The 15929-nt window shown below is 39.1% G+C and overlaps 1 protein-coding gene across 2 annotated transcripts in view; it reads left to right on the top strand.

Moving 5' to 3' along the window:
• Positions 1-15929, top strand: part of il34 (interleukin 34) — a 38214-nt gene that overhangs the window by 12207 nt on the left and 10078 nt on the right. For both annotated transcript variants that reach the window (XM_083973047.1, XM_083973046.1), the window contains exons 3-6: positions 11824-11924; positions 12960-13037; positions 13225-13302; positions 15324-15431. In XM_083973047.1, the coding sequence (XP_083829173.1) occupies positions 11824-11924; positions 12960-13037; positions 13225-13302; positions 15324-15431 (365 nt within the window). The remainder of the gene's footprint in view (positions 1-11823; positions 11925-12959; positions 13038-13224; positions 13303-15323; positions 15432-15929) is intronic.

The following is a 15929-nucleotide window of genomic DNA, read 5'->3' as shown; positions in this document are numbered from 1 at the left end:
GATGCTCCTAATTGCTTCCATATGCATACCACATGCATACATACACACACACACACACACACACACACACACACACACACACACACACACACACACACACACACACACACACACACACACACACACACACACACACACATACAAATAAAATAAAGTTAGAAATGTTTTTCACAAACTCTTTCCACTGGTTGGTGCATTAGAGTATTTTTTAGTCCCTTTGCACCCTGCCATGCCACCTCCTGTTTTATGTGCAACATATCCATCATTTGTACAGCTCATCCCCAAATTTCTAAAAACTTTTGTTTGTCCTGATAAACAGCTCTCAAAATCCTTTGGCTTTAAAAGCATCCTAAAGTTAAGATAAGCACTGTCCTGGGATTAACAAGGAATAACCCCAAATTCTCATAGTCAAGATGATTCTCAGCAATTCTAGGATCAAAGCATTCAACCACTGTAATTCAATCTCTTCTTACACCATGTCAAATAGTGTGACTCATTGACTGAGGGATGCAATGACGTGAATGTTGCACAACATTATTTACATCACATGTAGTAAACGTGAACAATTCAAAGAGGTATGGTGGCCAACAAGGGTCACTCAAAACCCAGTCATGATGATGTTTTCGGCTTGACAATACAATCCATCACTGATGAATGATTTAAAATCCAAAGGCAACAGTCAGTTTACTACAGTCAGACATCTGTTATTTATTTGCTTCACATGTCCTAACATTAGAAAACACTGTTTTACAAAGATAATATCACCTAACTAACTGATCCCAGTAAAAACAACCAAGGCAGAATAATAAATATAGTCGTTTATAGTCTAATTCAACAAAAATGGATCAAGCAATGTGACATATTACCTCTACATTCAATCCTTGCAAACTGATCAAAATGTGAAAATGCCAACATCTGTCAGGATGGTCAGAGAACCTTTCTTTTTCTTTTTTTAAAACCTACTTACATGATGGTATTCAACTGCTCTCCTATGTGTGGGAGAATCTAAACCGTTCCAAAAATGTGAGGCAAAGGTGAAGAATGGTCCTCTCCAAGACAACGATGCCAGATGGGATGTATCATAGAGAAACAGAGACTTGACAGTTCTATGGGACTCAGGCACATAATGTAAAGTGTGTGGCGTGTCAGTGAGTCAGTGAAGCCTGGCATTTATTTATTTATTTATTTATTTATTTATTGGGTTTATTGAGTTAAAGCAGAAGTAAGTGGTCCGGTCGTTTTCGCTAATGCTGCGTTCCAGGCAGGCTTTTGAAATCGTAAATTACAGCTTCAAGTCACAACTTACGACTTTGTAGCGTTTCAGGCAACCCAATCGTGTTTTTCCGACCTGTTTTACCGGTGAAAGTCACTATAACGGCCACTCGTAACTTCCGACCGGTGAACTCGTACCAGATCGAACTGGTACCACTTCACGGTCGGAAAAATACGAGTTTCCTTGAACGCACCATAACAGTCCTCGTCCCTACGTCGCCACATTCACGGCGTCCCTTGGCTGCACACACAGCCCTGCATGCCGTTCTCTCTCCTCATTGGATAAAAACTGTAGGATACGATAAATGTTTTCTCCTCGGCTCAGAGCAGAGCAGAGTGACTGAGAGACCCGTGTTTCAGTCCAAACACTCTATGTAAGTGATTGCTGTCGGAAGATAGAACTATTTAAGACTTATATTAACACAAATATATCACTTACTTCTGCTTTAAGCATCAATGTAAATATGCCGAAATTAGTGCCGTAGTCCTAAGGCAGGTATACCATAAATAACAACTATTATACAGGAGACTTCATTAGAAATTCCACAGGACATCACACAAATAATTTCCAGACATTACATCACAATTGGACACATCACACAAAGATTAACAGAACCACACACAACAATAAGATTGGATGTGTAACTAATATAAAGCCCTCGGGAACGGGCATCAGAGGAGAAGATGAATCATGTATGGGAACATGAATGGTTTGTTTTCACCAAATTTTTTTTTTCTTTTCTTTTTTTAAAGCTTAAGTAGCTGTCACAGTCCCCTATGTGTACCGGAAATTTCATGTATTCCATGAGGTTGTGCCTCTAACTGACACCACCATTTGATTGAATTAAATCCTACACCTCAGCATATTACAATCTGCCCGTCACCCTGTTATTCAAGGATCTTATGTGTTTGGAGACCTTGTGGGCGGGGTTCACTTCTGCTGTGCAGCAGTCTATAGTAATGAAATAGCTTATAATAAAAACACATTGCCGACTGAGTCAGTTAAGGTTTGAGTACTTCAATGTTTTTTTTTTATATAGCTCCCGTTGTGTGAACCTGTTTGTCTGCTGTCAAGACCTATCATTGAGACATCCTGGTGACCTGTAGCATTCAATGGCAAGCAAAAGTTGGTGGAACCCTTTAGAATGACCTAGCACTATGAATTGCTTGCTCATTATAACCTGTTCCTCATTTAAAGGGATAGTTCACCCAAAATTCAAATTTCACTCATTATCTACTCACCCTCATGTCGACTAATGGCTGGGAGAAGTTTCAGAGTCCTCTGTGCCTTCTCAGAGTTACAGGGGGGGTCGGTGCAGCACTGCATTGCCATATGACGGTAGTGAACGGGGCTCACTTTTCTTCGTCCAAAAAGACACACCAAAAAACATCCAAATACCTCCATACTGCTTGTCTGTAATGTCCCTCTTGTATTGAAGCCCCGACATGAGAAATTGTTCCGAAAAAATTAAATAAGTATATATTTTAAGCTTCTTTGTAGCGGAAGCTCCCGGTGTCTCAGTTCAGTGCTCTGCTGGTGTCAGTTCAAATCGCGCAAGATTTGCAGAGTGAAATTTGAATTTTGGGTGAGCTATCCCTTTAAGTCAGAAACGCAGCTGTCTTTGTCCTGCCGCATCACCATACTTCTTCTAAGCATGCTGGCAGCCATCCTTCAGACATCAACCTGGTCAGTCATCATGATAAACCAGGAAATTATTTTCTTCTTTCAATGCCCGGGTCTCAGGTTTTATAATGGCTGACTCGTCAAAAACAATACTATGATTTGTGTGTAGTTAGTTAAAATAGATTTGTGTCTGTTCAGAATTGCAAAACAGTTTTTAAATGGAGATAATTCTGACGGATTTGCTTGCCACTGCCTCTTTCTTACAGTAATGCTTGCTTTGATGAAACCCAGCAGTGCAACTAACCTGACTGACTGACAGGGGAGTAAAAACAGATCAACAGTCTGATAGTTGTCATCATTGTCAGTAGTTTTTAACTGAGCCCACCATAGATTTGGATCTTTTTAATTCAATCCTTGCCTTCCCCACTGCGTTTGCCAGAAACAAGAGGAGACTTGTGGAAGCATGAGGAAACTTTACGTAACTGTGCAGGCACTAGCAGATTTCTGGTATGTAGATGGATTGTATGTGATAGCGTTACACATCAACTATGGGCAACAGTTGAAATCTGACTTTAGGCAGACGGTTTTCTGTGAGTTTATTACTCAGTGCTGCAACCTAAAGAATATATGGATGGATGGATTAGGTTATCATATCCACAACATTTTTAGTGCAAATTGGAGGCCCAGCTTTGTTCTCAGTGATGTTTTTTTTTCAGATTGATCACAAAACAAGTTTCCATCACCTGGATATCAAAGAAGAAGGGTTTAGGCTTTTTTTTTTTTTTTTTTTGCATGTACTGTACTATATTGGACATAATTTTCAGTCTGACAGTTTTCTACAAATGACATTAATATTGATGAGTCATCGTGCCAAATACCTAGGGCCTATAGATCATTTGCACAAACAAGCAGATGTCTGATTTACATTGTCTTTACATCTGTGTGACATCTTTATCTCTTTAGAAATGTCTCTTTCGTGAAACTGCTAACCACTGAAATGTGGCCAGAAGCCTTCTGGATCACTAACAAAAAGGTTGGAAGCCAGCGTTTTCTTTTGCATTTTATAGTCTTATCACATTTTCACATGTTTCCAATGTTTTATGGAAAGTCAGTAGGCTAATTGTAGCATTAACCAAATTACACAGAGTCAAATATGAATCTCAATACCACAATAGAGCTACAGTACAAAGCTGTGTGAAATGGAAATACAAATGCAAAGTACAAATTAAATTACCCTAATCCCTATTCCACAAGCCTTCACCATCAGAGGATGAACTTATAAGATCATTTTTCTTTGGGAAGATAGGCTTGTCATCAAAATGCTGAAGCTCTGCTTAATATGATTATTCTTCTTGAAGCTGGGTGACAAAGTGCTTTGCTTTAATTGTTTTTGCCACCTTCAGCCTGTAGACAAATGTTCAACTAGTCCTGCATCTTGCCTCTTGCAGAAGTTGTGTATCCTGTTTGTTTCCTTGGAACAGCTATCATGGATATCATCTGGTGTGTTTGATGTGGATAAATGGCCAACTGTAGAATGTGTAGCAATAGAGATGATTCATTGGTAGAAACAATATATGCCAACAATATATCATATACAGTACAGTATATATTGTAATAGTATTTTCTCACGGTATATATCATCATTTAGTAATCTCAGGTAAGGATTTAGGAGTGTCCTGTCCAGCAGCTCATGAGATGCTGGGAAGATTAAACAGATCTTGAACTACATCGTGATTGGCTTGGATCAGTAGGGAGGGACAAGCTATCAGTGTGTTTGTACCACAAAATAAAATCTGTCTGTTTCACCACTGACCTTATTGACACAACTACTAGAGATGCATATACCTCAACCTTGGAGCGATGCTGCTTGTTGCTACGTAGTCCTAGTTTTGCTGTTTCAAGCTATTACCGTTCCTTACATAGCAACTGCTGAGGTTGTGTTTGGCCTCTGTGGGTAAACTGTGTGTGCTTGGCTTAACAATGGACAGCTCTTTCAAAAACAACAAGGATTCCTGTCATCCATACTTAAAACCCGGCCTCAGTTATAGGCAAGTACCACTTGATGAAAGCTTCCCAAAGAATGATCCCTCTTGGGAAGGAAAGTGGCTAAAATCCATCCCACAAACTATTTATTCTAAAGACACTTGCCTTGCCCGCTAAATAAGATGCAAATCAATGGGCATTGTTTTTTTTTTGTTTTTTTTTGCTATGATGTTGAAGTCACTCTTGATGATTCACTCTTTACTTGTTGGAGGTCATTTAAGTCGGTGCTTCATAGGTTTTAGGGTTACTATTGAATTGTTGTTAATCATTCAAAATTATTTCAGACATTTGCTTTAACTTCCAAACTGATGAAGTTGGACTCCATAGAACTGAGATCCGATTTGAGCTCAAATGGCTCTAAAAGTAACAATGTCTATCAACTGCTGGTCTAGGACTTTGGTGCAGACTGATATATCTCTGTAGTGATAGATTGGAATTCTTTTTTTTTTTAAAGCACTCGTGGACCCTAGAGTGTAAATCTTAGTGATTTTGGTCATCGCTTGATTTTTCCTTTTGTGCAACCATGAGGTTGACTTTCTTAGTTTTCAAAGGACAAAGGACAAACCGAACAAATGTGCCAAGTAAAACCCATTAGTCACCTTAAACTTCATAAATACAGTTAATGAGGATCGTCTATTGATTATTGTTTATAGATTACTCAGTGACTGCATGGTGTTATATAATCATTGTTTTGTTTTGTCTGTTAGAAAAAAACCTGTTTGACCAATGGCACCCTTCCAGCTAGGTGCTTATGGCGCAATCCTATCCAACTGCCTGAAACAAACTATGAGCTGCACTGAATTGGCAACAGCAATTGCAGCTGTAGAGTACAAATAAATACATTCAGTCTCTCTCTCTCTCAGAGTATCACAAACACGTGCTGACTTGCCAGAAAACATTTTTCTAAGCATGTATTACGACTTTGAATCTTGCAACTGTGTAGTTAATGAATTAATTGCTGAGATATTGCAACAGTGTTCCGCCACTAAATTAATTGTGATTGATTACGTTCTACATGATAACAAGTGCTTAGTGAGGGAGTCGGATATCCTCATCTGTGGTTTGAATTTATCAGAACGAATTACTGCCTTGTGGTTGTCTTGCTCTGCTGATAGTTGCAGTCATATAATTAATTTAAATTAGGTTTTGTGTGGTCACATTGACCTCAACCACCATATTATAATCGGGTTATCCTCAAGTCCAGGTGAATGTTCCTAGCAGGTGTAATGAAATACTCTATAGGCAACAACATGACGTCGCCATGACCTCGACCTTTGACATGTAACCTCAGGCACCAACACCGAAGTGCACATTGCACCAAATATGAAGACATCCCCTTAGGCATTTGCTAGAATATCACAGTTGCAAGAATAGGGCAGATATATACATATGGATGGACAAGCTGAAAACAATGCCTCCAGTCACAGCTGTTGTCAGCACGAAGGCAAGAGGAAGAAAAGCAGCTGTGAATATTCAAACTAAAGCAATGCTCGTTCCATATGTGGCCTTTGCATTCTTCATCTTACAGTAATCAGTGTGTTGATCTGACAGTCTTTTTCTATGCTCTTCATATGGAAATACTTCCAGATGGGGCAGCAGTAGTTTCACTCTCTTACCTGAGTGAATGGATAGATTCCGTCTTCAAACTCGCAGCGGCATATTGGCTTGTATGAGGGATCACCCCATTTTGAAACACACACTCACATACTCCATCACATACAAGAAGACATATGGTTATTTTTATTTAACATAGAGTAGTCAGAGGTATTTTTCCGTGGAATTTTTATCCAATTCAAACAGTACAGGAGGTTTATTTATTTATTTTGTGTCACCAATTTTGTTCAACATTGAAGCTGGCAGACGTTTCTGCTTGAATGGTCTGTTACTGCTGTAGGTCCAATGGATAAATAGTTCATAATAATACATAATAAGTGATAATTATATAGAATGATTAATAAATTGGATTGCATCATCGAGCAGATTTCATTTATTCATGGTAGCTACACCTCAGGGGAACTTCTACTTGCACTCAAAGGTTTAAAAGTCATTCATGCTGTAAGGGAAAATAATTAACCTCCCAGGAGTGTAGTGAGTGTAGCATTTTCTTTGTTTCTTTGAAGTTTGAAGGGGAGGAAAACAGACTTCTGACTACTTTTCTTTACTGTACTGTATATGAAATAAATTACATAAAGTCCTGTGGTTCAAAGGGAAACCAATTCAAATGAAACCTTGACTTTGGTGTCAATTGGCTCTGGAAACCACAAATTTAGAAAATATGGATGTGTGCAATAGAAAGAGATCAATTTAACAGACCTCTGTAGCCTGTTTGACGTTACGTTAGCTGTTAGTAGTTTAACACCCAAACCTCTGACTGTACTGTTCATGGTTGATTTGAGTTGTGGGCAATGTAGGCACCAGGTTTTTCTGGCGAAGTGGAATGCAAGAAATTAAATCCAAATGCAGATGTTGGTATTGTTTGAAATGGTACCATCTATTATACTCTAATATCCTAATTGATCAGTTACTGTGTTGGCACTAGGATAAGATGACCTCGAGTTTGGTACGACATGTCCAACATGTGTTTCTGAGAAAAAGACCTTCTGAGGATAGAAAACACTTTGAAACTCATCCTGTTGGGAAAGTTTTTGTGTGGTATGGTCAATCCAAGGAGAAGAAAGTCCACGTCATTGAGGCCTTCCCTCTCATATAAGTGAAACATGATGCACAGTAATATGTAAAACCCACATTTGTGTAACTTGTCTATCAGTCACAGGCTCACACGCTCTCCTGTCGAGCTCTTGGAAGCAGTTGGGAGCAATTTCTCTGACAGCGCTCTCAGACATATTTTACTCTCTCTGTAGGAGTCACACCGGTAATCTTGCCATCTAAAGAGAATAACTGATGCTGTGAACAGACAATAGTTTTGTGAATATAAGACCCCAAACCTTACTTAGCAATTCCATAAATGTCCAAGGGATAGTTATGAAATAAATGGGATCATCATATCCAGAGAGATTGCCATTTTTCTGTTTCTTTTCAGTAAATCTGACTCTACATTATGATATTGTGGTTTTCCTAATTTCCTCTCAGTTTAAAATGTGGCTGAAAGGATCAAGTGGCTCAACCACTCATCGGAAAGTCAGTGAGTCAATCCTTGGCTCCTCCAGTTAGTTTCTGCAAGATATTTCACCTTAGATTGCCCCTGAGCGTGTTTATGGGTGTGATATATGAATGCATGTATGCATGTGGCATGTATTGTCAAGTGTTTTGAGTGATCTCTAAAACCAGATTTGCAAAATATATGTAAAGTACAGACCATTAGCACTGTCCATTTATCTTGGCTTACTGTAGTTACTTCTTTGGGAACCTTCATAGTTCTTCACTATCTTCAACCCCCTGGAGGGTGTAGGTGCATCAAGTAACTCTGAGTAAACTGACCCAGTCACTGGATGAGACTGACACAAAGATTAGTCTTTAAAATGCTGTTGACCACCTAGAGACCATCTGGTATTGATTTAGTTTTTTGTATAACAACTGAGTTCCAATTATGTACATGTATCTGTGCTGGTTTAAACTGTAATTGGATGCCCACAAATGCCTTTCCTTGTTACAGAATGCATTTCAGAGGTTGCTGAGTGTGAATTTAAAGAAACTTTGGGAATTAGGCTAGACCCTCGTCTTTGGCAAGTTTCAACCCACACAGATATTCCCCTTCTTGAAGTTTAACTTACATTTGAAGACTTAAATGTCGTTGTAGGGACATTGTTTGGGTTTCTGACGGATATGGAGCTGGAGCTCAACATGTGGTGGAGCAGTGAGGGTGTGGACTGTCTCTCAAGTGATCTCTGAGAAGAACAGTCTAAACACTGACAGCAACAAGATGAGTGGTTAAAAGAAGCCGTAGATAAAGTTACGGGGAACAAGCAAAGATAGCTGACTGAGATGACAATGCAGGTGTTAGATATCGAAATAGGCATGTGGCAGTAAGCTCCTTGGAATGTGTGTCTTTTACCTTTGTTAGATTGACAGCAGAAATTATACAATTAACGTCAACTCTCACCTTAATGTCTTGTTTGATTGATTTGCTGGTTGAAGTGTAGCAGACATGTGACACCTGTGTGTTTTACTGGCACATTTCTGCAAGTCAGCAGAGTCCGTCTAATTAACACAGATCTTCACTAGTGCTGTTCGGATATAACCCTAAAACATGCTGTAGTCTATTGTGGTTTCCAGAGGATGGATCCTGCTGTTTTTGGTGATTCCCTGGTTAACTCGATGTCATGGCAAAACAAGGCTGTTCGACCTAATACTGAAAGTCTTGAAAGTTTGAAACCACTATAAAGCACAAAACAAAATCCAAATCTTACCTTTGTGTTATTACTGTGTTAATCTAACACCACTTTCAAGCCATTTAGCTGAAAGCATGGCTTTAAGTCTTACTGAATTCTCACTTGTATACTCTGCAATATGATACACCTCACCTGAAAGTATTTCTAAAACTTAGAATATACTCATACAGTATTGTACATGCTTATAGTATTGTACAAAGCGTCTTTGGGTCACTGAAAAAGCGCTATACAAAACTAATGAATTATTATTATTATTATTATTATACTGTACTCACATTCACTCAACCACGAGTTTTGTGGGATTAAGGAGTGAGCCATTTGTGCATACTGATACTCTCTCTCTAAAAAAAAAGAGGTATGCAGAGTTTTTTTTATAAAGTATACAGTAAATGTGTATTTAGTAGACAAATGATCTTATCCGTCAGTGAGAGCTGTTGTGCAGACTTTGCTAAATCACTGGGACTTTGTAGGTCAAGTTAAAAGGCTTACTCAAACAATTCTGTTGTTTGTGCACATGGCCCCAGGGGTTTGTTGGTGTGTTGAGTGAAGTTTTCCAAGTTTTGTGACCCAGTCATTCGAGTTGAGATTAGTTATGAAGATGGATGTTTAAAAACAAATGTACTGAGTAGAAAAACTTAGGCCACAGATACGTCAAAGCATGGATTTCTGTATACATGTATCTCTGTAATTTCTGGTGACTGATCACTTTTTGCATGCCTCAGGCCATCAGGAGAGGCCAAAGGGTACAGAGGATCCCAGCCAATGGAGACAAACACATCAATAACACTTACATACTGTATGATTGACACACCTTTTACACATTTTACACAGTACCACAAGTGTCAGCCTCATTATGGCACTTAACATGAGGTTTTGGTTTTTTTTCCTGATGATTTGTCTCATTTATATGCTTTCCAAAAACTTTTAAGGGTTTCACAATGCATGAATGTCAAAACTGTGCCAGGAAAGCTCAGATTAAAAAAAAGAAAAAAAAGGTGGAGGTTATTTGTCTTTATACATCAGCACTATGATGGATCACAATCTGTCCAGGGTGTGCATTGCCCTTTCCTAGGGTCAGCCATGGATGGATGAATGGATTGATGGGTATAGTGCAACGCAACATGACTGAAGGACAGATGCAGTTTGGTCAGTGGAAGATGGGCTGGCCATTGAAAATGACAGCAAAGTTTAATGCAGCCTTGGCTGTGGAGAAAGATGGAAAAGCAATTTTAATATTGATGTTGTGATGGAGAGACTGATTGACCATGATAACTAAGAGTTACCGTAAGTCTTTGAGAAGTGTAGTTGATGGTGTAATTCTTTCATACCAAGGTACAGTTAGGTGTGAACTGCAAAGCAGTGGTCTGAGAAGCTATCAGACCTAAGAAGGTGGTGTGTAACATAATGAGAAGGGCTCTTAGTACCAATCCTCTAGGCACCCCTGTGGCGAGGGAACAGGATTAGGATGTTTGTTTATGCTGTGGCACACTAAGTGTGATAGGAGTCCAATCAAGAAAGCTGTTTTGTCTGAGATGCCTGTATAAAAGAGTGCAGATAGAAGAAAGCTGGGTTCACTTACAAAGGCTGCCCATAGATTCAGCGAGATAAGAACTGAGGGAAGAGCTGCAGCTCCAGCTGCCCTCAGGGCTTCTGTCACAGACAACAGAGCTGTTCCAGTGTCTATAACACCCAACTGATCTGGATAAACAAGGGCACTGAGTGAGAGGAATTCTGAGACCTGCCTACCGTCTTAATACATTACACAAGATAAAAGAAAAATGCAACAACTAAAGATGCCAATAGTTCTCAACAGCAGGCTTGAAGGATGAGTCTTTTTGAGTTTTGTGCTCAATCAGCGTGAATGCAGTTTGGTATGTTCCTTAAGGTAGAAAAGCATTAATTACATGTGTAATTGCTGTCAAAATGGTGAGAGATATTGCTTGGAGGAGGTATGGAGGTGTGAATACCATACAATTCAGTGTGTGTACATGTAATAATACAGATAGCAGTCAGGAATTTGAACACATCATTCCCAGTGAGGGGTGAATGAGAGAGAAGTGATCTACCATTGCCTTAGGGAGACAGTGAAGGAGATGAAGTAGGACTGCAACATGTTACACTTTTTGGAGTCTCAGCCAACGGTTGGGTGAGGGAGCAAAGGAAGCAGAGAGGGATTGCTGTGTGCTGAGTTTATACTCTGTCTTACTCATAATTAGACTTGATTACTGAACTTAACACTGGCTCGGTTCATAGTGAAACTTTAATTAGAACTGTGCAAAGAAAAATATAGTCAGTATGGAGTAAGAGGTTGTGGACAATTAACAAGTAATTTTTGTCAGGTTTATTTAAACTCAGATTGATTATACACATCAAACAAATGCTCTGCAAGACCATAGACAGTAAATTGGCAAGGCAATTCAATTACTGTACATCCTCTCCTCTGTCAAACTAGACAGGCTGATACATACACAACATTTGACACTCAGAAAATCACTGTGCACTTAAACTCAAGTTCTCTCACTCCTGTTTTTATAGGCCTGTTTTTGCTAGCGCCCGTTATGGCTTCGACACCCGCCAGCATGTGCTCGCCCCTGATGACACTCAACGACAGCCTCAGCCACAGACGACGGTACATGGTGAGAGAATGATGGCATGACTGAAGCATGTCTCGGTGAATGTGGCATTATGCAATTAGTGGTCCTAATGTTTGGACCAGTTGTGGAAGCCAAAACAGTGGAAGTTTTTTTCCAGCCATTCCCATAATAATGTCTTTCAAGTGATTTGTGCCAACTAGACAGTAATTGGAAACCAAACAAAAACAAAAGAGACCTTTCAACACAAAGGCAAACATTATTTTTATACTAACTGTATTTAAGGGGGCCTCCATCAGTATCACGCTGCACTTCCACAAACCCCTTGGTCAATCTTGACGCAACAAGAGCTGATATTCTCTGACTTGTTATGAATGTGGGACAAAGAAAACCCCCTGACATCACTCGGGAACTTTTCTCTGACTAATACTCCCTACGACAAATAAACTCTCTTTGAGGTGTAAAATCCTTTTTTAATCATTTGTTATTCTAAGTAGTGGAAATGAAAACAAAGTGTCTGTACGAATAGGAAAATACATACATCTTATTTTCAGTTGAGTTCCTCTTTAAATGATTATTCTGTGGCAACAGATGTCCCAAACAATGAAATCAGTACCCAGAAAACATCAGGGCTCTCTTTTCATTCATCATGCACAGTTCCTTGGGTAATTTGGATTAGATGGTCTTGGAATATAATGAAGTAGATTTTAGAAATTTACTCTGCTTACTTATTTGTCACAGATGTTATGACTTCCTTATTTTAAATGAAAGTGTGAAACTACTGCAACCATACATCATTGCATGGCCACAAATAAACAACCACTATAACTTTACAGGACATGAAGGAAACAATTAACAATCAAACAACCATCATCAATAGATCATGACAGGTTTCCGACTGTGTTGTGTTTTACTGCACAGTTTGGTTTTGTGTAATTTTAAAAGGTTTGATAGTAAATGTCACAACCAATTTCTCATAGCATAAAGAGCAGTCCTGGCATTTCAAGGGTCTAAAGGGGGGTATTTGCCGTATGAAATGCAGATGCTAATATGTCTCTTCCCCTTTCCTTTGTTTTCCAGAAGCACAATTTCCCCATCAACTACACCATCAGGGTTCAACAGAAGGAAATCTTTAAACTGTCAAACATCAGCAGAATGGTAAAAATGATCTCTTTGGGTAAAGCTTGTACTGTTCCTCTCTCTGAAGGCAAAATGTCAAGTGTGTCAGTCATCGCTAATTCAGACCATTACTGCAGCTGAAACTATTAAAATGTATTCATCAACCTTAAAACATTTCTCCTCTCCTCTCCTCTCCTCTCCTCTCCTCTCCTCTCCTTTGAATCAGAAGTTACACGTGGAGGATTTGGATGAACTGGTTCTCCAGAGGCTGTGGTTCCAGGTCAACCAAGGGGTTTTAAAAAAGGTAATAAATAAATAAATAATAATAATAGTATTGTACTTTTGGGATAGTTACAGCTACATGTGAAACCACCCCCCTAGTAACATGAAGCCAACAGTCTTCTTATATTATACTGTATATTACGTATATCATTATTGGGAATAACTCAACGCATGTGTTAAGACATGCTATTACAGTATAGTTTAAGTTTAATCACAAAATCATAAAATGCTAAGAGCTGAAGAGTTCGCTGCTACCAGAGTGTTGTAAGCAGAGCCAACGTGAGATTGCTATGGGCCCAAGGCCTCAGTGTAAGTTGAGCCTACAAGCCACATCCATCACTAGAAACATAGAGGACCAGGTATGGTGCTTTCATCTTACTTAAACAGATGTAGATGAATGCATAACACACTGTTTCAAGTGAGCCTACGCATGGCTGAAGGAAATTCCTTAGTCTACAGTTACTCTATCCAAACCCTTACTTCAATGATCCTGTTTGAAATATATTCATTTCCTCAGTACACCTCAGCCAGTATATTACATCACTCATTCAAAACCAGTTTTTTACCAACATGTATAAAACCTTCCCTGCATGTGTTACTTCACTTGTAGCTACATGTACCTTAGTGTCAGCAAGGGAGGGGTTCAGGAGTTAGAATGATTTGTCTAGTATCAAAGAAAAATCTGCCGTCGGGATAAACAAAAGATAGATTTTCTCCATCCCAACTCACTAACTTCTTTCCAAATAAACAGAGGAAGAGTATTTTAATCTTTATTTTACTTACTTACTTACTTACTTACTTCGCAAATAACATTACCTTTACCTTAACCATTACCTATGTGAAGCATAGGTTAATTATGTCCTTGCTTCACCTACCCACATTAGTCATGGTTTCTTTAAATGCAGATCAAATGCAGCCGTGAGATGAATATCATTGCCGAACCTTTGTCAATCAGTCAAGATAATAGGTTTAAAATCAAATGTCAATCAGTCACTGAATGACTGTGTGTTTAGCATTAACCGTTTTTTTGCCTTAAGGTAAAATCTGAACTGCCAGTCACCTGAGCTGCTGACAAAGCCAGTGAGGCGAGCGCCCCTGCAGCTTTGTCTCCTGTCTGTTTGAACTCTCTAAACCCTCAGGGCCTGGGCCCCTGTAATCCTGAGCATTAAGTAGGCACTAATTTTAGATAATTGTTGCTACTTGCTCGGATGGATTTCTCTTGGGTTGTCGCTAAATTCACACCTGGAGTGTTCAAGACTCAAAATGTAAATTCACCTGTCAACAGTTATTTGGCCAAGTGAGTGGAAAAATGGCAACACCCTTAAACCGCACTTGATGCACACTTGACCTAATACAGATGGGTATTCAGAGTTAAGTGAGTAGTTCATCAGAGGTCATCACAGTGTGATGCTGCACATCAGTCCATCTGTCAGCAGTAATACACATAGAGCCTGGTTGGCCTTGACGAAATCTGAGTCTATTACAGAAAAACAAACAAAGAAATCTGAGTCTATTACAGTACATGTTGGATTCAGCTTCAAATATACTAGTTTTCACTGTGAATTTGTTGCTCCCATTTCTTTGTCTGTTATTTGAAAAGAAGAAGCTGTGTTTGAGCAAGGAGCTCCTTGTTTCTCTTGGTGATAAGAGCTTAATTACATAACTATGTTTGACTGAAAACAAGGAGCACCTTTTACCAATCCGCTGCATGCAGGACTCTGCTCTCAAGTTGATATGACATTGACGTTGTTTGGGGGTCTGTTGCAGTGAGTTAGTGGCTTCATATGACTTTGACTATTTCACATAACCATATTTACGTAAAACAATCTGTCTTATTTTGTATTCTGCAATAAGCCACATTTCTTTATAGTGCAGATTGTTTATTCAGTTCTGCATTTGATCGAAACCATACTATCATGTAGTCTTGTCAATTTTAGGCATTTGTAAAAAATAAGATGTTTTTCTTTGCTGTCTCCTGCTGATTCTGTCTCCACTTCTTAATTGTTGTCGCAATGTAACTAAAGGAATAAACTGACATTTCAGATAATCCGTGTTCTGCCAGAAAGACATCCTTCGCGTCCATACACGGCCGAGTTGGAAAGCCGCTTCAGGGACGCTGAGGGAGTCTTTGTACAGTCGCATCCTGCTGAGGTAAGACAGAGGTCATTTGTCCGTACTGCAGCTCTATTCACTCCTCAAATGAAACAATTCAATAGGTATTTTAAATTCCCTGCCAATAATCATTAGAGAATCGTTTTCTATCTTCTATCCTCAGAGGATACTTGGCAGGCGATAGATGTCACATTGATTCTATTTATCAATATTGGGAATGAATGCCTTCTTATCATAAAAAAAAATCACCACAGCTTCTATTTGTGAAATTCAGTGAAGTGAAACCCTTTGATCATTCAGGGAATCTATACATATGACAGGTATTTTGCAGGGTAATAAATCTTATCAGGCATGAGCACACAACTCCTTAGGCATGGGTTTGAAGCAGAAGGTGAGTTTAATTCCAGAAGACAGTGTGTCTGGACTGATCAGATGTATGATATTTGATATTTCAGTTCTCTTTTTTATACACATTTTCACTTTGTCATTCTGGGGTATTGAGCGTTGACTGATGAGATCTGATGAGAATGATTTTTT

This window comes from Trachurus trachurus (assembly GCF_905171665.1).
Source record: "Trachurus trachurus genome assembly, chromosome: 6".
In the NCBI taxonomy this organism is placed as follows: Eukaryota; Metazoa; Chordata; class Actinopteri; order Carangiformes; family Carangidae; genus Trachurus; species Trachurus trachurus.
Note: the sequence above shows the minus strand (reverse complement) of the source record. Positions and strands in the feature narration are given on the sequence as shown.